Genomic DNA, 25985 nt, shown 5'->3' on the forward strand with positions numbered 1-25985 from the left:
TCAGTTGTGGGGTTTTGGGAGGGGGGTATTTGTAATAATTTCTTGGATCTGCCTACTGTAAATGTAACTAAGGATCTCATCAGATGGGCAGAGGGAAAACAGGGATGGGGGAAAGCAAACCGTCCTCCTTTGTTTCCTACCGCCTTTCCCTGACTTATTGGATGACCAGCCAACTCATGTCGTTTTCTGTCATTTGTCATGCTTTCCCCACTTCCTCCCCATTTTCTGCAATTAGGAGTCAGGTAGTATCTGACATGTGAAAATTGAGTCTTCTGTTTTGCCAGCTCCTGAAAACAGAGAGAAGATGCAGACAAGACTGCAGCTGATAAGGTCCCAAATCTAGATCCAACCCTCATTGCCTCTGGGTTCCATCAATGGCCCCACATTTAGACTTTTATAGATTCCATTTAATAAAATATGGAGTGGTAGACATCTCAGACAAGGAGACAAACCTATGCCATTTGAGACTTTAAAGGCATGTACTACTACCTTGAATACATTTAGCCAAAAGTGTTGACTAGAAAGGATATTACATGCTTCCTCAGCCCTCTTCCATGTAGGAACACCAATGTATTTTTAAAGAAATTATTGCTGGTATCCATTTTCTCATTCACGTAGTTAGTTCAAGAGTGAAAGCTTCTCAGAAGACACCCATCATATCCTAGCATTATTAGGCATTATTTCCTAGCATCATATCCCATCATACCCTAGCATCATTCGACCTAAAGAAATCCAGTAGTATCTTAAAGAGGAACTGGAAAAAAGACATTACTAGGATAAGCTTTTATGGATAGAATCAGATTCTAGCATGAGTCAATTTTATTTCCAATTCCAAGCACTGTTCTTGGCTCACTGATTAAATTGTATGTGTCCCCTTATCTCCACTGAGTTTCCAAAAGCTAGGACTGAGTGTCCACTTGTAAACACAATTGTTATTTTAAAAATGCCTTGAGATATTACAAAATTTTCTCATAGCAGCAGCAGCAGTAGTTAAAAGAAGTCTCTTTTTCAATTAATTTCTTATTTAACATCCTATTTTCAGAAAACCAGAGCATCATTCCAATTTAGCTTTCGAGGACCTGGCTCATACTTCTCTTCATTGAGGAGAGACTTAAACTATGTCTGTCAACACTAAGCAGAGCAAAAGGATATATTCTCAGAACAATGGAAGTAATTTTAATTTGAAGTAGAGAGTGTTTCAATCAACATTTTAAATTGGCTTTGTTTCCATTTAAATAAACCTGCACTGTAATGCCTACAACCTACATGCGTATATATTTCTGCAAGATATTCAACAATAGCATTCACAGAAAACACAAGAAGTGCAAGTGAAGCTTTGTTTGTGTTCTTGTTGTGTGAGAATATACAAGAGCATACCATATCTTGTTTAACATGAAAAAAAATCGGAAAGGAAGAAATGATCAAATAGGAGACAGGATGAGATGCAGACTGCACAAGTGATTTGTGGTAAATTCAGGAATAAATCACATGAAATGCAGACAGATAATCACTAGAGAGAGAGAGGACACAGGCACAAGTTCAACAAGAAATGGAGAAGGTGAAGCCTGGTGTGTAGAGCAATGGAAACAATACTCCTTAATTATCTAATGGAACTGAGTAACTAGGTAGATTGTTTTCCACAATATGCCACACTCACCTTTATAAGGAACTAGTGGCAGGTTAGTCAGTGACATGCTCCCTACAAGATGTAATCTTTCAGCTACAGCAATAGGAATCCAAACCACATTATTTTGCTTAAAAATAGAAAACATGCATAGGGAAAACTCTTTACTCAATGCCCTTTCAGAAAAGGATAAATTGGTTTACAAACACACGCAAACCAATCATTTCAAAATGTGAGTCACCAAATAAAAGTCTCCCAATAATTCAATTAAGTAAAACAAATGTTTTATTATTTTACTAGAAATTAAGCTGCTAACACCACCACCACACAGTAACTTTTCTTAAAGTAACATGGAGTCAATATATGTATAATATGTGGCACTACCTCTGATAAGGCAAATTGATGGTACTGCAATTTTTCAAATCATTACAGAACAATAAAAGAATACAAATTTTTAAAAATTACATCATTTTTACTGATTTCCTTTCATGTAAAGGCCAGCTATAGGAATAATATAACAATTTTGCATCCCATCTGTAACACAGTTTTTAAAAATATTGTTTAATTATAACTCTGTAATTATTGATAAAAACTAAATGCAACTTTAAACATCCATTCACATGATTTGATTCTTAAATTTGCTTTGAAAAAACTTTGCAATTAGAATTCACTACTACCCCATCAGACGGGCCAATTTACCCGTTGTACACTGTCTCCCCTCCATTTTTGAAACAGAGCCATCTCTCGTTTAATATGAAGAAAACCAGAAAGGAAGAAATGATCAAATAGGAGACAACATACAAGCGTTTCCAGTTAGGCTCAGTTCTGAAAAGGGAGAGAAAACAGCGCAGGCCACCACAGCAACATGGGGGCCTTCCTGGGATGAGGGGCAAGATAAGGCAGGCAATATGGGGTGTGAAGCAGCCACTTCTCCACGTTCCCTACCAGGAGCCCATGGATTCCCCCTGATGTGGGGCAAATCCATGTGCCTTTTTGATGAGGTCCCTAGTGTGTGTTTCAACATACAAATGTCATTTGGTTTTTTAAAAGGACCAAAAGGTCTTGGTGTTCACTGGCTCAAGTCCCAATATATATAGCGGCATAGTAAAATTGTGTCCATTATACAAATGTTAAAAATCAAGATATAGTTCAAGGATTTTTGTTTTGCTTTTGTTTGGAATGTTCTCAAACCATGGATGGTTGAATCTGTGGGCACAGAGTTCATAGATATGAAGAGTTGACTCTATATTAAAAGCTCACTTAGGGCTTCATTGAAATATAAGATTTTTAAAAATGATACTTTCTTTAACAAAAGTATGTGAAATCAACTATCTGTTCACACTTCAGTGTCCTGCCACAAAACACATCCAGTATAATAGCTCTTAGTACTACAATTTACTTAATCAAATTACTTTAAATTAATTTAAATTAATTTATATCCTATTTAGGTCTTGCAGACCCAGTGCATGGTTAGATTGAATCTATCCATTTGAAGGATGGCCTTTCTCTTTTCCTACTGTCTTCTACCTTACCAGGAACAGTTGTCTTTCCTGTTTTTGCACTCCAGCCATCTATCAGGAACATAGTGTGTTTTGGTGTGTGAACAATTTCCTCTTGAACACCCACATAGACTCTTTCAGTTTCTTCTGTTGCTTCTCTGGTGGAACATAAACTTGGTCTATGGTTATATTAATGGATATTCCTGAATTCTGATTGACATGATTCAATTAGACTTTGCATGATATCCTTTAACTGTTTTTGCTGCATCTCTCCTCACTATAAAAGCCACCTCATTTCTTCTTTTGTTTTCATTTCCTGAGTAAAACTCTATAATTAACTGATTCAAAATGTGCTCTTTAGCTTGTTCAACCCAAGTATTTCAGTGTTTGTGCATCCCTTTTCTTTTTCAATTATATTTAGCTTCCCCTGATTGCTCCTGCTTACATTCCATGTTCCTATCATCTGAGTTGTGCATCTTTGGACTTTTCTTTTGTTTCTGAGTGTGCTGACAGTTGAACTTCCTTTCAGCTTGAGTTGTTTATTAACTACAGCGCTGTTTGTAGTTGAATTTGCTCTATCACAGTGATTCCTTGACTGCCTCCTAGTATTATGAAGTCGACTGAATTGTACTTGGTGGTTGACTGTTATTATTACTGTTGTATTAACTCTTGTTTTATTGCCTTGTTGTGTTTTATCTTTTGTATATTGTGCAATGTATTTACACTGTTGTTTTTGTAAATTATACTGATCGGGTTTTACCCCATGTGAGCCACCCCGAGTCCCCGCAGGGAGATGGTGGCAGGGTATAAATAAAGTTTTATTATTATTATTATTGACACAACGACGTTGTATGACACAGCAAACAAGATAGACATGCTGGATTTCATATCACAAAATCACAAGTCGAACACTTCCCAAGTGTCTAGGACTGTGTGATGTATTTTCGGATGATGCGTGCAGATCCCAGTAGGGTGGCCTTTTGCAGTTGGCCACCTTGATGTGGTGGGGGGGGCTTAACTGCTCCAATGATGACTGAGGGCTGTGCCGGCGGTAGTGTAACTACCGGCAGGTCCAACCAAGCCAGAGAGGCCTCAGCTGAGGAGCAGAACTAAGAGCACCTAACCCATTAGCATTATGGAGAATCAAACCCAAACGAAGTCTATACTGGCTCGGTCGTCGCCCAGGATAAAAAGGACCGCGGTAGATGCTGCTGATTCTGGACATCCATCGACAAGTGGGCTACGGAATTATCAAAACCCAAATGAACAGTCACAGAAGCGGCAGAAATATACAATGCCAGAAAACTGCACTATTATTATTATTATTATTATTATTATTATTATTATTATTATTATCTGTTGTTTCACTTTGGATTCTCTCATCATAGGATTGCCATGTTAAAACATCTTCAAAAGTGAGGATATCGTGTCTTCCACTGCGCAGTGCTAACAAGCATTTGCCATGGTGCCACAGCCATTGTTTCTGAGAGATCGTTTACCAGTGTCAGCCTTCACTATTACTGCTGCCCCGCAGTTACTGCACATATTTAGACCTTCCCCTCAACAAAAGGAGGCAGATAACTCAGCTTTCTCCTCATCCCACTGCTGCCTCATGCCACCGTGTTGGGCACAGCTGTACCATCACTTGTCCAACAGTGGCCTCCAATTGCTGCTGCTGCTGCTCTGTCTGTCCCCTCACCCTCTGCTCCAGGTGGTACCACCTGCGGCAGATGGGCTCTGGGGAAAGGGTGGGCACCATTTCTGGAGGCCTCACCCTTCCCCTGGTTTCTCCATTGTCTCTGCCTCTGCCAGAACACTGTATGGGCTGCCGTACCACATTCCCAGCAGCTCAGCAAGCCACCACTATGTTGGGGTTTACTGCTTCCCACTTCACCATGTAGTTTCCACCTAAGCTGCCTGGGCTTCACTGATCCTTCTCCCCCTCCTGCAGCTGTCAAAGACACAATGAGTTGAGATTATGCCCCGCCCCCACTTTCAACTAGACTGCCACCACATCAGGGTCAACTGCTCCTTCCTTGTCTTCTACTTTTGCCACCTGGTCCTTGCCTCGCCCACCTTGACCTTACTACTCTCTCATTAGTGTTGGCTCTTCCTTCCTCTAATTTTATCACTACCACCTGGGCTTCACCACTTCTTCCTCTTTTCCTGGGGGTGAGGGGGGCAAAACTCTACCCTCAGCTCTCCCTAGAAGCCACAATGACTCATCTGAAAGTGTGGTACTTTGACCCTGTCATAGAAGACTTGACACTAGAAAAGATAACAATGTTTGATAAGGTAAAAGGCAGTAAGAAAAGAGGAAGACAACTTTACAAAGGGGTAAACTCAATCAAAGAAGCGACAGTCCAGAGTCTGCAAGACCTGAGCAGTGCTACTGATGACAGGGTGACTTGGATGTCTTTCATTCATAGGATCACTATAAGTCAAAGTTGATTTGATGGCTGTTAACAATGTCAATACTGATTGAACATGTTCCATCTTCATGTGCAGCAGATGCTAGTTTGAGTGCCCTAAATCCAACATCAGGTAATGAGGTGCGAGACTTCACATACCTCATGACCAAAACTGCTCCAGAAGGTTCCCAAAACATCCAACCAGGTTTGAGAGTATGTGGGAGTAGAGAGATTTAAAACAGTAGCATCAATTCCCCTTTGTATTATGGAGGGGGGGGGGGTGAGAATTTACACTTTGCACCTACCTCAATAGTCCCTTTTGTTGTTAACCAGACCCCAATGCCCTATATTTACATGAGTGAAGGAATTCTATTCCAAACACAAAAAAGAATTGTTGCTGTTCCAATTAGCTTCATGCCTTTTAAGATTGGTCAATATTGTTATCCATGTAATGCAACCCAAGGGACTGTCAGAAGAGTGACAGAAGAACTCTTAAAGAATTCAGTACACCTCCTGTTCTTCACTACAGTACTCACAAAATCTCACAAAATGCAATGAACAAACTGACACCATTATACAGATACGAGAAGCAAAAAAGCCACCTGGATTTCCAATATGCAATATACAGGATGACATACTGCAAAACATTTAAACATATCACCAAGAAGCTTTTTGCTATATGGGTCCTGCACCTTTACATTAAGGTAAAGGTGGAGCCCCCGGTGGCACAGTGGGTTAAACCCTTGTACCGGAAGAACTAATGACTTGAAGGTTGGGTTGCTGACCTGAAGGTTGCCAGTGCAAATCCAACCCCCGGGGAGAGCGCAGATGAGCTCCCTCTATCAGCTCCAGCTCCATGCGGGGACATGAGAGTAGCCTCCCACAAGGATGGTAAAAATATCAAAACATCCGGGCGTCCCCTGGGCAACGTCCTTGCAGATGGACAATTTTCTCACACCAGAAGTGACTTGCAGTTTCTCAAGTCGCTCCTGACATGAAAACATATAAAATTTTATAATTAAAAGGAACTTTTGAAGAATTAAGCTCCCTTCAATTGTTTTCCCATTTGTATCTGGATTTCTAGGCAAGTAATAAGAACTATATACAGCCAAAATTATTGGTGTGCAACAAATATTTTTAAATTCCTCATTAATTTGATAGGCAACTGTTCATCTTTTTAACACTAGCTAATTAAGCAGGGAAAGTAATGATAAGAGCTGCCCCCATTTTGTGTGTAAGAACCTGTTGGCATGCTAGTGTGCAATGCTAAAAACCATATCTGGTGTGAAATAACTGTTGCAATTCTTTGTCACGCATGAGAACTTCACTGTCTTTCAAAGCCTTTATTGTTCTTCCCGATAATAAAAAAGAGATACTATTGTGACAAGCTGCAATGCCAAGGTAAAACGATCCGTGTAGTCAGGAGTATAATTACACATCTTCGGACTCGCTTCTTTTTCAATGCTCAAAGCTACACAAAGCACGACAATTGCAACAACTTGGATAAATAAAAGAAATTATTTACTTAGTTTACTGTTTGTAACCTTGACTGCAGTAGTTTTATCAGCACTAAAGGAAATTGTCCTTTCTAAGAAGTTTGAATACTGTAATTTTTTTAAGTAAGTAATACTTTAATGTGTTGTTGAAGGCTTTCATGGCCAGAAACCCCACTTGCCTAGTTTCCAACAAACCCCACAACCTCTGAGGATGCCTTCCATAGGTGTGTGCAAAACGTCAGGAGAGAATGCTTCTGGAACATGGCCATACAGCCCGGAAAACTCACAACCCACTAAATATATTTTGTTCAGAATAATTGCTGCAGAACTCATTGAACTCTTAGACAGGCAGGGGCAATGAAGCTCAAGTGAGAAATATTGAGGAGCAATTTTAGAACAGAAAATTATTTATTATTCCAGGCTATTATGTTTAATTGTGTGTTCTTGCGTAGCAGGGTTTTAGATTAGATGCCTTTGTCTTATTGTCCAAACATAATTTGATGTCTCTGTTCAGGCACCATAATGAATTAGGATGCCTCTGATCAAGACTTATGTTTGATATACTAAATTATAGTCATGTATGCTATTCTTAGGTGATGCACTTCAATGATTACTTGCATTTTGAAATTTGCTTCCAACTGCAGCCTTCACTTCTCTAGTTCAAGTACACAAAAATGTAACCATTTTAGATCCTCACACAAAAAAAACACACACGGAGTACAAGAAGACGAAGTCTCAGAACCTCACACCAGAAGGTATTTTTCCCCTACACAAGTGATTTCCTTAAACTTTAATAACCAGGGTGAGAGTTAAGGACAGGAAAATATGAGAGGGGATGAGACTGCAGTCTGAAGTACATTTGAAATCCCACTTGAACATCACAATGTATGGTGAGACCATGGTTGTAAAAGTTTTGTTGGCCTCTGTGCAACAATCCTGATCTTATGTTTTCTGTGCTGATCTGAATAATGCCTTGAACGGCAGTTTAGTCATATCAGATGGGAAAGTATTACAGTGACAGTGGTAGCTGGAAATACAGTGCTGACCGATGGCAAACACTCCATTGCTCAGAAGCAGGTTTTTCTCCAAGCAAGTATTTACTGTGTTGTCAAAGGCTTTCATGAATGGAATCACTGGGTTGTTGTGAGTTTTTTTTGGCTGTATGGTCATGTTCCAGAAGCATTCTCTCTTGACATTTCACCTACATCTATGGTAGGCATCCTCACAACCTCTGAGGATGCCTGCCATAAATGCAGGTGAAACATCGGGAGAAAATGCTTTTGGAACATGGCCATACAACCTGGAAAACTCACAGCAACCCAGTGTTTACTGTTGCTTGAATTCGGAGAGTTAAAGTCTGAGGGTTGATGGATCGTTCTTACCACAAATACCAACAAGCTTTAATATGAAGGGTGGGTGGCCTATAATAAAGAGCAATGGAAATATTGTGAATGGGGCCATATAATGTACATTTGCAATAACCTTTTCACCGTTCATTAAAAAAAGAAACCTAGTGCCAAGCTGAAAAATGTTTGAACTATAGCTTCTGAATTCAAAGACATAGCCCTATCAGTCTGGAATATCTGTATGCAAAGGTATCTTGTAGCACTGTAGAGAACAAAGCTTTTCATAGACTGAGCTGCATCTACATTGCAGAATTACAGCAGTTGGATTCACAGCCATGACTCAACACTAGTGGACCCTTCCAGAAAGGCCCTATATCCCAGGATCTGATCCCAGGTTTTCTGTTTATCCCAGATTATCTGGCAATGCGGACTCATATAATCCAGTTTAAAGCGGAAAACCTAGGATCAGATCCTGGGATATAGGGCCTGTCTGGAAGGGCCCTAAGATTTGTAGTTCTGTGTCAGAAAGCTCTAAGTGCCACAACAAACTACAAACTGTAGAACTCCACAGGACAGAGCCATGACATTTTGTGTGGGTTCTGCAGTGTGGTTTGCCTCCAAGTTGACTTTCTCAAATGTATTTAGTTCTGGGCAGAGGGAGAAGGACTGTTTTTAGAGGAGGACATGGAAAATAGAGGGAGACATGGAGAAATAGAAGGAGACATGGAAAAAATAGAGGGAGACATGGAGAAAATGAAAGGAGACCTGGAGAAAATGCTGGAAAGAGGCTCAAGTCCCACTAGGTTCCCTCCAGTAGTCCATTGCTTGCCTCCTCTGATTCTTTGGCACTTTGGCACACATACATAGAAGGAAATCTAGTAGTTGTGCAAATTTGCCACTCACCTCCGCATGTATAGACAACACATGGCAGTAAATAAGGCTGCAGCTGCAGTGTAGAATAAATGCAGTTTGACACCACTTTCACAGCCCAGGCTCAACGCTATAAAACCCTGAGAGATGTACAGTAGTTTGAAAAGGCCTATTTAGCCTGTGTTGTCAAAGTCTTTCATGGCTGGAATCACAGGGTTGCTGTGAGTTTTCCAGTCTGTATGGCAATGTTCCAGAAGCATTCTCTTCTGACGTTTTACCTGCATCTATGGCAGGCATTCTCAGAGGTTGTGAAGTCTGTTGGAAACTAGTCAAGTGGGGTTTATATATCTCTGGAAGGTCCAGGGTGGGAGAAAGAACTCTTGTCTGTTGGAGACAGGTGTGAATGTTGCAATTAATCACCTTGATTAGCATTTAAAAGTCTTGCAGCTTCAAGGTCTGGCTGCTTACTGCCTGGGGGAATCCTTTGCTGGGAGTTGTTAGTTGGACCTGATTGTTTCCAGTCTAGAGGTTGTGAGGTATATTGGAAACTAAGCAAGAGAGCTTTATCTATCTGTGGAAGTTCCAGGGTGGGAGAAAGAACTCTTGTCTGTTGGAGGCCAATGTTGTAGGCAAGAGTTCTTTCTCCCACCCTGGAACTTCCCACAGATATATCATAATCCTCCCTTGCTTGGTTTCCCCATATACCTCACAACCTCTGGGATGCCTGTCATAGATGTGGGCGAAACGTCAGAAAAGAATGCTTCTGGAACATGGCCATACAGCCCGGAAAACTCACAACAACCCAGTGACTCCGGCCATGAAAGCCTTCGACAGCACAGTCTGGGGATTCCATAGCATGGAGCCAGGGCAGTTCAAGCGGTGTCCGTGAATTCATTCTACCCCCTGGGACGTGGATTCAAATGAAATGCGGGAGGAGAGACTCCGAGGCATTTCAAGCAGGTGGGAGGCTCAGGAAAAGACGTCCAAGCTTCCCAGAGAGGCTTCCAGGACTTACCTCGGCGGGGGCGATGTTGAAAGCGGCGGCGATCTTGGCGTAGAGCTCGCGGACGCTGCCGAAGCCCTCCACGCGCCCCGTGGGGCTGCCGTGGGCCAGCTGCGTGTGGAAAACCAGCCGGAGCGGGCTCTGCCGGGAAGAAGCGGCGGCCGGCTCTCCGCCCTCGTCTTCCCCTCGCCACCCGCGGGCCAGAGGCGCCTCGCCGTCCACCAGCGTGGAGCTCTCCTTGGACTTGCCTCTCCGCCGGCCCTTCAGCCCCAGAGGCATCTTCCCAGCACGAACTCCTGCTCCTCCTCCTCCTCCTGCTCCTGCTGCCGCCGCTCTGCCTCGCGCTGCCCGGGCTCTGCCCCTGCTGCGGCCACCCAGCGGGCAGGTGATGGCACCCGGCAGCCAATGGGCGCCCTCCCCGCCGAGGAAGGGCCTCACCCCAGGCTTCGCCTCTTGCCCGCCTCAAGGAGCCTTCCTGCTGGGCAGAACTGGGGCGCAGGCAGAGAGGCAGCCAATCCCAAAGGGTCTCCACACTCACCGAAGTATCTCCGAGACTATGATTATTACAGCAAGTCCCCAAGTACCTACCACACATTTAAGCAGGAATAACACTTTCAAACCAGGAACAGAAGTGTTTTCAAAGTTTGCGACATAGCGTTAAGGTATATGTGTATGGCGCAGGCTAGTTAGCAGCCAGCTGCAACAAATCACTCTGACCAAGAGGTCACGAGTTCGAGGCCCGCCCGTGCCTGCGTCTGTCTCTGTTCTATGTTATGGCATTGAATGTTTTTTATTTATTTATTTATTTACAACATTTTTAGCCCGCCTTTCTCACCCGAGGGGACTCAAGGCGGCTTACAACAACTGGCAAAACTCAGTGCCCAAATACAATCAATAAAAATCAACAACACATCTAAAATGATTAACAGTAATTAATAAAAAACACATTATACAAGCTTAAAATATATAGCTACTCCATTCCATTCTTCCAAGAGTCTTGTACATAGGCCTTAGATCAGACCATGTCAAATGTAATGCAGGATAATAATAATAAAAAACTAGTAATCTAGTAATGTAGTTTAAATATGTATTGCACATTTCTCCCAATATGAGAGTTCTTTCTCCCACCCTGGAACTTCCACAGATATATAAAGCTCTCTTGCTTAGTTTCCAATCAAGTCCAACTAACAACTCCCAGCAAAGGATTCCCCCAGGCAGTTTGCCTTATATGTGCAATGTGATCCGCCCTGAGTCCCCTTCGGGGTGAGAAGGGCGGAATATAAATACAATAGAGTCTTACTTATCCAACACTCACTTATCCAACGTTCTGGATTATCCAACGCATTTTTGTAGTCAATGTTTTCAAAACATCGTGATATTTTGGTGCTAAATTCATAAATACAGTAATTACTACATAGCATTACTGCGTATTGAACTACTTTTTCTGTCAAGTTTTGGTGCTTAATTTGTAAAATCATAACCTAATTTGATGTTTAATAGGCTTTTCCTTAATCTCTCCTTATTATCCAACATATTCATTTATTCAACGTTCTGCCGGCCCGTTTATGTTGGATAAGTGAGACTCTACTGTACTGTAAATAAATAAATAAATAAATTACAAGGACAGAAAGTGAGGTCTTCTGAACATGGCACAGACAGCAAAACAAATGCCACTGGGGTGTTAAGCCTTCCCTATGCTAGCCAAAGCTTATAGATAGATAGGAATAGGCACAGGGACAGAGACAGAGACTTAGGTAGAGCTATCTATCTATAGTAAAGGTAAAGGTTTCCCCGGACGTTAAGTCCAGTCATGTCTGACTCTGGGGGTTGGTGCTCATCGCCATTTCTAAGCTGAAGAGTCGGCGTTGTCCGTAGACACCTTCAAGGTCATATGGCCGGCATGACTGCATGGAGCGCCATTACCTTCCCGCTGGAGCAGTACCTATTGATCTACTCACATTGGCATGTTTTCGAACTGCTAGGTTGGCAGAAGCTGGAGCTAACACCGGGTGCTCATTCTGTTCCTCAAATTTGAACCTGGGACCTTTCGGTCTGCAAGTTCAGCAGCTCAGCGCTTTAACACACTGTGCCACTGGAGGCTCCTATCTATCTATCTATCTATCTCCTATCTATCTATCTATCTATCTATCTATACAAAGCTTTTATATACTGTATTATATATGTGTTATCCAAAGCATGCATGCACGCACGCACACACACACACACACACATATATGTATACATATATACATATACACACACACAAAAGCCCCTTCTACAATGCCATAAAAAATCAAGATTATCAGATTTGATCTGGATTATATGGCAGTGTAGACTCATATAATTCAGTTCAAAGAAGATATGTGGATTATCAACTTTGATAATCTGGATTATATGGCAGTGTAGAAGCCCTCCTCCTCCCAAACACACACCACAGGAGTGTTTGTTTTGCTGTCTGTGACTAATACCAGTCTTTACTAATGAAAACACTTGGCACTTGATAAAGTTAAATCATGAAACATAACCATCATGTGAGCAGTAGTAATATTCAAGGCTCAATTGATATGAGTAATCTGCCTCAAATTCAGGGTAACCTAAATGTTGAACTTCATTGTGTGTATTTGGAAATTACATACGAGAATATCCTGTCACCTGACGCGTTGCTGTGGCTTATGGGAATCATTTGTTGACCAGGTGGAATAGCAGTGAAAATGGCCTCAAAGCCTGGCCATTTTCTTCTTATGCGAATCCTTGTTTGGTGAGCTGGAATACAATGGAATACAAGGCTTGCTGCTTGGAAGGCTGGGTACTTGTGTTCTAGGGGAATTTGAATTGCACTGAATAGCCTCACTGCTTCAAAGCCTGGCTGCTTTCTCCATAGGGGCATCCTTTGTTGGCCAGGTTGAATGGGACAGAGTAACCTCGTGGCTTCAAAACCTAAGGGTTTTCTATCTAGGGGAAATCTTGGTTGGCTAGTTTGAATTGCACTGAATAGCCTCACTGCTTCAAAGCCTGGCTGCTTTCTACATAGGGCCATCCTTCGTTGGCCAGGTTGAATGGGATGGAGTAGCCTCATGACTTCAAAGCCTAGGGGTTTTTTTTATCTAGGGGAAATCTTGGTTGGTCAGGTTGAACAGCACTGAATAGCCTTGCTGCTTGCAAGCCTGGCCGCTTTCTACCTTGTGAAATTCTTGGTTGGCCAGGTTAAATAGCAATTAATAGTCTCAGTGCGGCAAGTATGAATGCTGCAATTAGCCACCTTGATTAACATTTAATGGCCTTGCAGCTTCAAAGCCTGCCTGCTTCCTGCCTGGGGGAATCCTTTGTTGGGAGGTGTTAGCTGGCCCTGGTTGTTTTCTTTCTGGAATTTCCCTGTTTTCAGAGTGTTGCTCTTTATTTACTGTCCTGATTTTAGAGATTATATTGTTCTGTATTATTATACCACAGTAATTTTTGATATTATATTTATAATCTTATATTATCTGCTTAGAACTGGATTATATGAGGCCCCTTCTACACAGCTGTATAAAATCCACACTGAACTGAATTACATGGCAGTGTGGACTCAAGATAATCCAGTTCAAAGCAGATACTGTGGATTATCTGCCTTGGCATTCTGAGTTATATAGGTGTGTGGAAGGGCCTTGAGTCTACACTGCCATATAATCCAGTTCGAATCAGATAATCTGTATTTTATAGGCAGTGTGGAAGAGGCTGAGTGAAAAAGCCCTGAGCTCCATTGTTGCTGAGTGGGTTTCTAGGACACGAAGTGGGTGAGGCATACCCTTCTAACTGGCATTTAGGTGGGAAAACGGCTTTTCTTCGTCCTCTAATTTGGACTTCATTTTTCTAGGTTTTTTTGTTTGAAAAACATATTTTGGATGACTATGTCTTTTTTGGCCAAATTTGGTGTGATTTGGTTCAGTGGTTTTGTTGTTTACTCCATAATAAAACACAAATTACATTTTTATATATATAGATAAAAACAATTTATATGGCGCCATTTAGATCTGAGCTTTTCAGACGTTTCATGTTGATGGCACACTTTTTAGATGTGTATCATTTCGTGACATTGTAATTCAGTTTTACTGGCAAACCAGAGGTTAAGTCCACCCCGTATAAGAGCCACAGATACATACATGTAGGCTCAAGTACAGTTACCACCACTACCTCCAATCCTACTTCCAGCCCAAACATCACTGTCTCCAGCTCTACCTAGACATAAGTATGCTTTTGCCCCACATGTCATGCTTCCGAGGACACAGCAGACCCACCTGAGGGCAGCCCAGTTCTAACTCACTTCAGTTAGGTCAGAGATTTCAAAAAAATATCATGTTGGTGACACACTTTTTAAACTTGCTTCATTTCAGGAGACAATAATTCAGTTTTACTAGCAATCGGAGGTTTGTAACCCTCACAAGAGATACGGTCATACATTAATTCTAATGTATGGGGACATAATATATCTTATGAAACCTTTCAGTTATATTTTTAAATATATTATTTGTAAGGTAATATACATTTACAAGATTTTTGTCATTTCTCGTTCACATGACACACCTACACACTGCAGCCAACAAACTAATGTGTCATGACATATTTAGTTTAGATTCACCCCCAGTGTCACTCACAAACCAAACATTTTCACTTCTGTTGTGTCTCCATCACCATCAGGCATGAAACAGCACTCCAGGATCTCTTCTGCCCCTAACAAGCTCCTCTTCAAAAAGCAGGAACACCAAGGAACATTCCCAACAAACTCCACTCCACCCATAGCCATGAAAAAGAACACTTCGTTTCAGTCCTGATCTGGAGCAAGGTCTCTGCCTATTTTAAGTGGGATTCTTGTCAAAGGCTGCCCAGTGAAGTTCCATCTCTAAGCAGGGATTCAAAATCAGTCTCTGATGAAACCCAAATAAAGGATAGGGTCTACACAACGAATGTAGACTAATTGTTAGTTCCAACTAGAGTAATCCCAGATAACTAGTGGGATTTGTGTAATTGTTGACTTCCCTTTGAGGCAATTACTCTAGTAAATGCTACATTCGGTGATTAATCCCATCTCAAACAAAGCATCAACCGCCTTCTGACCACTGAAATTTATGAAACCCATTATCTTTAGATCATATGTTAACACTCTTGAAACCAAGCGTTCTTGTGTGAGATTCACAGGTTGAAATATATGATTTGAAGGAGAGGGGGGGAGAATGAAAATACCTCCAAAATTATTCTTGCCCTAAATTTTCTTATGAGCCACTATCCCTAAAGAATTGTAAAGGATAACCATATTAGTCTGTTCCAGTATAAAAAGGATATTGTTGCATCTTGTATTTGAAAACCGCATCTCCGTTTACAAACCAGCACGAGCACTGTGGTCAGCAAAGGAGGCCCTACTCTCAGTCCTGCCCCCAAATCAAGATGAATTTTCCCCAAAGACCTCCAGTATCTTTTGCTGGTCATAGGGCCTCTGTGTGCCAAGTTTGATCCAATTCCATCTTTGGTGGAGTTCAGAGTGATTATTGATTGCAGGTGAACTATACATTTCAGTACCTACAACTCCCAAATGTACAGGCCAATTCCCCTCAAAACCCACCAGGATTCAAATTTGGGAATATTGTGTATGCATGCCAAGTTTGGTCCAGATCCATCATTGTTTGGGTTCATAGTGTGCTCTGAATGTAGGTGAACTTACTCCTCTAAATCCCTCCAAAGACCTCCAATATTTTTGGTTGGTCATGGGGGTTCTGTGTGCCAAGTTAGTTCCAGGTCCATTGTTGGTGGAATTCAAAGTACTCTTAGATTGCAGGTGAACTATACCTACCTACAACTCCTATAAATCTTGGTGAATTCTCCCCAAACCACTCTAGTATATTCAGTTGCTGATCAATTCATCTGTTTGCTGTGTGCCATAGAAAAGAATAGGAAAGGGTTAAGGGAGAGGCAGTGGGCGGAGTCATGCAAATTCCACACCAATTGAAAGAGTAAGAAACATTGGCATGTCTGTGGTGGAGGGAAAACAGAAAATCTAGGATGACATTGTCCCCGTATGAAAGCCTTCACTTGGGTGGTGGGCAGAATGGTGTTTGTGAAGGACACTGGCAGGGCTCTTGAATATGTTCATCATGTTCGCTATGGAGCCCCTGATGGGGCAGTGGTTTAAACCCTTGTGCCGGCAGGACTGATGACTTGAAGCTTGGGTTGTTGACCTGAAGGTTGGCTGTTCAAATCCAACCTGGGGAGAGTGCGGATGAGCTCCTCAATCAGCTCCAGATCCTTGCGGGGACATGAGAGAAGCTTCCCACAAGGATGGGAAAAACATCAAAAAACATCCAGGCATCCCCTGGGCAACATCCTTGCAGACGGCCCATTCTATCTCACCAGAAGTGAGTTGCAGTTTCTCAAGTCGCTCCTGGCACGAAAAAAATGGCATTTGCTAACCTGCAATGTCGTTGGAAGAAGGGCCATTGGTGTCCACTGCGTAGTGGGGGCTCTAGCTATTTGTGGAAGTGGGAACTTGTTTGTGTAAGGGGACACCCCAGCCACACACACATATACATATTTTCAAGGTTATTATGTGTATAATTTTTTTTGTTTATCTTCATTTAATTCCTATTGTTTTACTAGCTATATTGAGTTTGTTTGTTTTTTTTTGTTTCCTTTTGATTGCTATTTGTTTACCATGTTTGACATTTCTGTTATATTTTTGGAAACTACCCTGAGTCCCTCTGGGGAAAGATGGCGTGTTATATATAAAATTGTTTATTGTTGTTGTTGTTGTTGTTGTTGTTGTATGACTAATTCAAATATTTTCACATACATTTTTCTGCATTACAAATGCTATGAATATCACAAAATCATAAGGCAAACTTCACTGTCCACACAGAAATTCAACAGCCAGAATCCTGTATGGCAGTTATGAATGCATAACCTAGAGTTTCACATGCATGACTGTTGCATATTCATAGTCTCGGTGTATGTTTTGGTTTTGGCTTTTTTTATTTATTTATAGTTTAATAGTAGTGGAATGCATGTAGTTGTTTAGTTTTGGTAGCTCTATATATCTAATAATCCCGTGTTTTATTGTGTCTTTTTATTGAATAAATATTACATATTTTGAAAATAAAGCCGCCAAGATTTGTTTAGATGGAAAACAATTTAGAAGAAATAAAGCAGGCTATCTATTTTAGAAATGAGCAGCCAGTAAAGTAAGTACGATACCCATGTTTGAAAATAGAAGGATGGGATGTTTATTTTCTTCTTGGATTTCATTATGCAGCAATAAATCTAAACACAACTTTTAAAAACTATAATGGTGAATAATAAATATTGATCAATGGCATCATAATAAAAATGATATGAGTATATCAAATTATGGAGACAAGGTTTCTTGCCAATCTTCATTGGTTTAAATTATTTATTCTGTTTGTTCAAGGCATTGCTATAAATTTGACAGTAGGTCAGGGGGACTACAATATCAATCTTTTTAACATTTTTGTAGAATATATTAACTATATGCAAACTGTATACAGTCGGCTCTCTGAATCCATGGATTCTGTACTCATGGATTCAACTATTCAAGGCTTGAATATAGTATCAGCAGCAATGATATTAAAACTAACAATTTTATATGAAGAACAACATTTAATACATCATTGTATATAATGAGTCGTGAGCCATGGGTTTTGGTCCTGGAACCAAACTCTTGCAAATATGAGGACCCACTGTAAAAAGTTTAAACCTAGCATGAGCACTTGTTTTCAAACAAATTATTTCAAGGAATGTATCAAGATGTGATGAAAAGTTGTAAAAGATGTTGTACTCTGCAAGAGAATCAGTGTGAGAATCAGCAAATCAGCCTTATTTTCTTCTCTCATTGAGGGGGGGATTTGCCATGGGTCGTGGCAAATCCAGCAGGGGCCATGGGAGGGAGTGGGGAACCCATTGCCCCACTCCACAAACTGCCTGCCTTGCCCCTTACCCCATCCCACAAGGGAAGCATTGCGACCCCCCGCCCCCCGGTTGTTTACTATGCAACACGAGAAGCCTCCCATGTTGCCACACTTGGATTTCAGTTAAGGCACAAAGCCTTGTGTGATGTGATGGGAGTTGATGGGGTCCATGCCTCAACTGAAGTCCTAGTGTCATAGGACAGGTATTTTGCCTGTCTGATGATGCTGACAATGTGATTGCACACTGGCTGCTACACTTCTATTTTGATAAACTCCCACTTCTGAAATCTCCCAATCCGTCCTGGAGCTTCAGCTGATGTCATCAATGTTGTCAAAAGGTATCAGATATGCCTGAAATATTTTTTTCCAAGGGCTAAATGGCTGAGATACTGCAGAGGAAATGTGGCTACAATCTATCTACCAATGCCCACCTCACCCTCCAAAAAAACCCCCTTAAAAGCCAGATAGCTGCATCAGTCAAATGCATTCTACAGTGCTGGCAAGTAGGACACTGAAGAGTGACATAGCTAGCCCCTTCCCACCAGCAAATTGCAGCATGGCTTGCTGGCAGGAGGAGATTAGGCATTTCATTCTTCAGCACCCTGCCACCAAACAATACACAATCCTTCAAATAGTGTGTCCCTTCGGGCTATTCAAGTACATTTTAGGAAGTATTTGTGATTGTGGCAATGAATACCAACATTTACAAGGTCTTCTGTCTAGCTTATGACATTGTAAAGACTGAACAAGGATATCAGCTGATATTTATAAAATTATGCATTATGGTAAGAATGTTCTCATTATCGTTGTCATAAGAACTTAGAGTTACTAGAGGAAATTTCTTAGCAATGTGTTCAGAACAAACAAAAGATACTCTGATTTGAAAACAATCCCCAAGAAATTTCTTCAAGGCAAAGTACATTCCTTTAAATCTTTTGGTTGGGTTGCCCTCGGTTCTGCCTATTTGAGGAAAAGGTGGAGTACCTTGCAATTTCTGCTGCCAGAGCGGCCAGGAGTACAGTCTCTTGCCAAGTACAATTTGGTCTTTACAGTTACAATGCATTAACTCTTAATTAACTATTGTGATACCATCCTTGTTTGGAAGAAATGAGCTGGTTGTGGAACAGCACATCACAGAGCTTTCTATGAAGGTCCATTATTGCCAAGGAGAAAGAATCATTTGTGAATGGATCAAGTTCTGCTGTCACAGAAAGTTTTGTTGGCTTCTCATCTCCCACTGCTTCAATTCCTTCACAAACTGAGAAAACAAGAAAGTAGAGAAAAAGACACCTCATGTAGAGAAAAGCTAAAAGGTGTCTTACTACCAAGGTGCGTCTAGATGGCAACAATGGATCTTTATACTGAGTACTTCAACAAGCCATTCTCAGGTGGAGAAGGAACCATCCAAGTCATCTGGCTACCTAAGCATCTGTAGCTAGGTGGGAAGAATGTTTTAATGCAGAAGGACATATTCTAGGACTCTCTGACCCTGGTGGCCCTGGTGAATGCAAGTTTGACTACCGGTAGTTTTTAATGCTCTGTGAATGTCAGTGTTGTCCATGTGGCAGCTCTAAAGATTTCCCCAGGAGTGAATTGGTAGAGAAAGCAACCGCCACAGTTGCTAACCTAGGGTGCATCTACTGTCGAGACACAGAGGCCTTAAAAAGCCACACACGCTTTTAAAGTCCAACACAAGGTTTATTATAAAGCAATAATACGCTCAGAGACACTTTAATTCAGTGTCTCTGGTTAAAACTTAAAGAGTTCACCCAAACTGGGCCTCAAAAAGCAACCGGAAAATAACCCGGATTAAACAGAAAGAAAATCCAGATTAAACGGAAAGAGAACCTGGATTTAAACTCAGTCAAAATAAACAGGAAGCAAACAGCGCTGTAACAAAGGGTGCCAGCAGATAACGCTGTTTCCAAAGAGTCAGTTGCAAACAAGGGTTGCCAAAGCCAACCGAAGTCCCAAAGTCGCCGTAGAAGCAGTCCGAACGAACTCCGTTTCCCAAATGGTCAAACAGCCGTGGTCAAACTAATCCAAGGATCCAGGAAAGGAGAAAGCCACACTCACGATAAGCCAGTCCAAACATCATCTCAAAGATAGTCAAACAGAGCTGTAGTCGAATTAATCCAATGGTCCAGGAAGGGAGAAAGCCACACTCACGATAAGCCAGTCCAAACGTCGTCACTAGGGTGGTCAAATAGAGCCGTTGTTGAATCAATCCAAGAGTCCAGGAAGGGAGAAAGCCACACTCACAATAAGCCAGTCCAAACGTCGTCAATAGGGTGGTCAAATAGAGCCGTTGTCAAATCAATCCAAGAGTCCAGGAAGGGAGAAAGCCACACTCACGATAAGCCAGTCCAAACGTCGAGGATTCCCAGGTAACAGAACTCCAAGCTGCAGAACCTGAACCCAAAACCCAACACGAGAACAGGCCGGGACAAAATACACACGATACGTAACCAACACTTTGCTTCTGCAAAGATTCCCCATTTCAGAGCCCACTTTTAACTTACACATCATTATCCGATGATGAGTTGGCCTCCACTCCATCATCATCTCTAGCAGCTGTCCTTGTCTCCACACCCAAACCCCTGTTTCCATCTCTCCAGTTTCTCCATCTTCTGTCAAAACTTAGATTTCCTCATCACTCGCATATATCTCCCGTTTGCCTATCCCCATGTCCTGTAGCGCCAGAAACTGGTTCTGCACATATGTTCCCAATCTCTTGAACTCTAGTCCAATCCATTGTGTTCTCCCCATCCTCATCACTTCCAGACCCATCACTCCCAGAGAAGCCCATAAACGATTCATCATCTGTGGGAGCAGTAAATATATCCCGGATCTTCTTCCTCTCCCGTTCTTCATCCGATTCTTGCTCCCGAGTAACCCTCTTTGTGCCTCTGTTCCCATCCACCACATTTCCTTCCACACTCATCGACTCCTCGCCACTGGAAAACCCTTTGAATGTATCCTCATCAGTAGGCGCCATAAGTATATCCCGGATCCATTCTCTTTGCTGTTCCTTATCTGACACCTGCTCACGATTATGCCTTGTTCTCCTACTGGTACCGCTACTACTACTTGCAACATTGCATACTGGCTCAACTACAACATCTACACTGCAGAACCGATGCAGTACGACACTACTTTTACTGCCTTGGCTCAGTACTATGGAATCATGACCATTATAGCTTTACAAGGTCTTTAGATCTTCTGCCAATATGTGCTGGTATCTCCCCAAGCTACAAATCTCCAGGTGCCATAATGAACCATGACAGTTAAAGTGTTATCAAACTGTATTAATCCTACACTGTATTGTGTACCCCTGGTAAAGTGGGCTATTACATTTTGAGGCCTAAGCAGGCCAAGATGACGCATGCTGTAACCCAGTGATTCTCAACCTGTGGGTCCCCAGATGTTTTGGCCTTCAACTCCCAGAAATCCTAACAGCTGGTAAACTGGCTGGGATTTCTGGGAGTTGTAGGCCAAAACACCTGGGGACCCACAGGTTGAGAACCACTGCTGTAACCCATCTGGTTAGGGTGAAAAAAGAAACCTTTGTCTCCAAGGATGTGGAAAATAAAAAAATTAAGAAAGCTTTGGATTTCATGGATATGTTGCTGTGTTTCAGGATGCTCTGGATGTCTAGTTTGTGCCATTGTATTTCTAGAAGATAGTAAGATGAGGACAAGATGATGGGAGTTGTGAGTTATAAAAAGCTAAGTTTATTTTGGGTAGAAAACTCATGTAACAAGAAAGAAACGGTATCGCCCTCAAACATAGAGGACCTCACCCGACAGGATAAGTAAAGTGTTTGGGATTGTTGGTTTTCCCTAAAGTTTTGCAACATCCCGTTTGGAAATTAAACAGATGATTTCCCTACCCTCATCACACCTACCCTGTCTTTAGCCCATGTGGCTTGATGTAAGGACTAGTCTGGGAGGATCCTGCAGGGGAATATCCTGTGAAAGGTTGTGTTTGTTCATTCACTATGGGAGGGAGAAACTGTCCTCTTGGGAAAGATGGACTCAAGTGCAACAATGAATGGAAATGAGAGCTTGAGCTTGGAATGGTCTGAGCAACCAGTGATGAAACCTTGCCTACATTGCAAAATTTATACATGAAATCATAGGGCCCAGAAATAGATCTAATAAACAGAAGGACTTCCCATTTTAAAAAAATTCTTGAATTTATACCTTATTTTTCTCCCAACATGGAATCTAAAGTGGCTTATAAAAATATAAAACAATCTATTGAAAATCCAGTTCTACAAACTTTAAAAAATTCAATGCCAGTGTTATTAAAACCATGATTAAACAACACATATTTAAAATAAATTATTAATAAAAATAAAATATAGCAAACCACTTCTGCATACCATGAACACAATTCACATTTCAAAGGCATGAAGAAATCTGGGATGCAACAGAAAGGCTTTCACCTGCCAGGTGCCAACCAAATCTAAGTTGGGTGTTACATCACCTGGGAACAACCATGGAGAAGGCCCGTCTTTTCATCAAATATCCCTGATGGGAGCCTGAGGCAGCCCTCTCTTGCAGATCTTAAAACCTTTTCTGGCTGGTATAAGGAGTTATGGTCTTTCAGATGGCCTGGATTTAGGGCTTTAATGGTAAAAAACAAAACAAAACCTACCACTTTTAATTGTGCCAAGAGACAGACTGGCAACTAAGGAAGTTGTTTTAAGGCTTGGAAGCCACATAATCCCTATAAATAGGGACGATATGTATTCTGTCTGAAGGGGCAATCTATCCCTTCATGGTATCTGTTGCCATGAAGGAACGACTCTTCCTTTCATTCATCATGAAACCATGGTCGGAGTCCCCAGTGGCGCAATGGGTTAAACCCTTGTGCCAGCAGGTCTGCTGACCGACAGGTCGGTGGTTCGAATCCGGGGAGAGTGAGTGACCTCTCTCTGTCAGCTCCAGCTTCCCATATGGGGACATGAAAGAAGCCTCCCACAAGGATGGATACAAACAATCAAGTCTCCAGGAATCCCCTGGGCAACGTCCTTGCAGACAGGTAATTCTCTTACACCAAAAGCAGTTTCTCAAGTCGCTCCTGACATGAAAAAAAGAAAAGAAACCATGCTGTTTTAGAGTGGAAAACATGACGGCCAATCCTTATTTGTCCCATTGAAGAGAGAATAATTTCCATGATGAGATTATTGAGATGCAGGAAAAATATGTATCTCTTAGAGTTTCAGCAGGACTATAAGGGCTATCATTAGTTTGATAAACACTCTGGGGGCTGACACTAGACTAAAGGGAAGTGAACTGAACTGATAGTGGGTTAATAGTGGGTATTAGAAACAAAGGTAGGAAATCTGGATAGGTGCATGAAAAGTAGCATTTGTTTTAGTTGTGATGCATCCATTTCCAGCAGTGAAAGGATGAACATCCTCATGTGTGTTGTTCTTCCCACTTTAATAAGCAGAAATAGCTCAGATCCTTTTGAAAGTTTCCACTAGAGGGACCAAGGATAAGATGGGTGGATGGTATCCTTGAAGTGACTGGCTTGAACTTGAAGGAGCTGGGGGTGGCAACAGCTGACAGGAAACTCTGGCATGGGCTGGTCCAGGAGGTCACGAAGAGTCGGAAGCGACTGAATGAATAAACAAACTAGAGGGAGCAACTTCCAGGAAAGCCAGTCAATGTTACAGCTTCAGATGACAATTAATAAAGAATATTAGGTTATTTTTTCCTGGTATCAGGCATGCGAAAGAAAGAATGGAATTTTATTTATTATTTATTTATTTACAGCATTTATATTCCGCCCTTCTCACCCCGAAGGGGACTCGGCGGATCACATTACACATATAGGCAAACATTCAATGCCTTTTTAACATAGAACAAAGACAAACAAACATAGGCTCCGAGTGGGCCTCAAACTCATGACCTCCTGGTCAGAGTGATTCATTGCAGTGATTGATTGCAGCTGCTCTCCAGCCTGCGCCACAGCCCAAGAACAGAAACAAACACTTAACAGAAAACCCAGGGAGAGAATGTCAATCTGAGCCTTGGTTTCTCTCCTTTAGATAACTATGATGCTATAAATGACATAATCTTACTGCATACCAGAGTGAATAGGCTGTTCATCCCTTCACTGCAGGAAACAAAGATATTGCAAGTGAGATGTCACTTTTCACAGCAGTGAAAGTAGGAATATCCTTGTGTAGAACATATGATAGCTTCTTTTAGTGGGGTGGGCAGAGCTGGCATTCAGGATTGATTATTACATAATGATTTGGTGGAATACCTTTCAGCCACATAAACCCTCAAGCCAAGGCGTTCAGCCTATAGTGTCTAGCAAAAGTAGAAAGGTAACTACCATGCGGCAAAATCATGCAAATTTCCAACAGTGGGGCATGGGTGGCCAATGCTACCAAGATAGCTGTATTCTAGTAGAGTAAGCAAATGTAGTAAGTATAGGGCCAGATCAAGGGACTCCCAGTGACTCATAGCGAAGAGCAATGTACTCTCTAATTCATCTACTCAGGATGGATAGTCACTTTCCTTTCTATAGAAGGTGAGTTAAAAGAGACAAAGAGTTACGTCTGATGCTGTTTGGCATTTGGATGACTCTGAAAACATCCAGGGTTTGTCTCATTTGGGGCAAAAAGACATGAGAATCACACCTGCTCCCAAAGTTAATTTTGGGGATGAAGATCAATTATGTGAAGTTCCTTGCATGTAGACAGGGTTCCTAGCTCCAGAATCCGATGCGATTGCAGTGGGGAAAAGCCCCTTCTACAACAGGTGATTCCGACATGATTTTCTGATGAGTTTGAACAGAGGAACCATCAAAGTCTTAAGGACTGTGTGCAATTCCCAAATGGGAATCTCTGAGCCATTGGAATTGTGGTGAGGGAGGCCCTCTATAGACCGTTGATGAACCTGTAAATGTGGGAACAAAAAGAGTTGCTATCCCATTAGGAGGAAGAAAAGATGTGATGGATTTCTTTTCACTGTATTTGACCTTAAGCCTGTAGGAAGTCCAGGAGAGATACAACTGAGACCTTGAGGAGGTCCAGCTTCTTGTGCTTTCACCACCTCTGAAACACTCTGAAGATGTATTCATATACTCTGTTGGTAGATGGTCTCCAGTATGAAATAATGATATCCACTGCTTCTATTTGATGAGCCTCATTCTCAATATGTCCCTCACAATAGGCAGAGAGCTGAAGTGACAGACTTGATTCTGAGCTAAATCTAGTTGAATGGGAAAGTATGGAATATGTCACCATGCCAACCATCTCTGAAAACCAACACTTCCTTGTATAAGATGGCTTAATGAGAATTATGATGACTTCTTTAGCCTTATTCTTTCCCTTTAGGAACTTGGAAAAAGATATAAAATTGTCCCCTGAGACACGGAGAGGTCAAAACATTAATGCCCTATGCTCCCTTTCCTGTACCATGACAGAATCTACTGAACTTGTGGTTGGCTGGAGATGTGAAAAGGTCCATCTCCCTCAGTCCAAACTATCTCACTAGAAAGGTTTCTGGATAAAGCCTCAATTTTTCCTGATCTATGTCTGAGCCAGTCTGTTCTGCAGTGTGCATTGAAAGAGTTTTGCCTCTATCAATAGGTGAGATTCCTCCCAAGTCAAGAGGGCTTGGGTCTCTTACCAATCGGCGCAAATCCCTCTTCTTCCCTTGTGATCAATGTGGTCCACATCAACCAGAGGCACTTGTAATTTAGACATATTATCATGGGATGAATGGTAAAAACCAGCACATTTCAGATTCAGCCTGTTG

At 41.7% G+C, this 25985-nt stretch overlaps 1 protein-coding gene across 1 annotated transcript in view; it reads right to left on the bottom strand.

The window, feature by feature from the left end:
* gipc2 (GIPC PDZ domain containing family member 2) overlaps nt 1-10936 on the bottom strand; it is a 32245-nt gene extending 21309 nt beyond the window's left edge. The window contains exon 1 of the mRNA XM_003223081.4: nt 10262-10936. Coding sequence (XP_003223129.1) covers nt 10262-10528 — 267 coding nt within the window. The 5' untranslated portion in view covers nt 10529-10936. The remainder of the gene's footprint in view (nt 1-10261) is intronic.
* Between the last annotated feature and the right edge of the window lie 15049 nt (nt 10937-25985).

Source organism: Anolis carolinensis, chromosome 4, assembly GCF_035594765.1.
Source record: "Anolis carolinensis isolate JA03-04 chromosome 4, rAnoCar3.1.pri, whole genome shotgun sequence".
Lineage (NCBI taxonomy): Eukaryota > Metazoa > Chordata > Lepidosauria > Squamata > Dactyloidae > Anolis > Anolis carolinensis.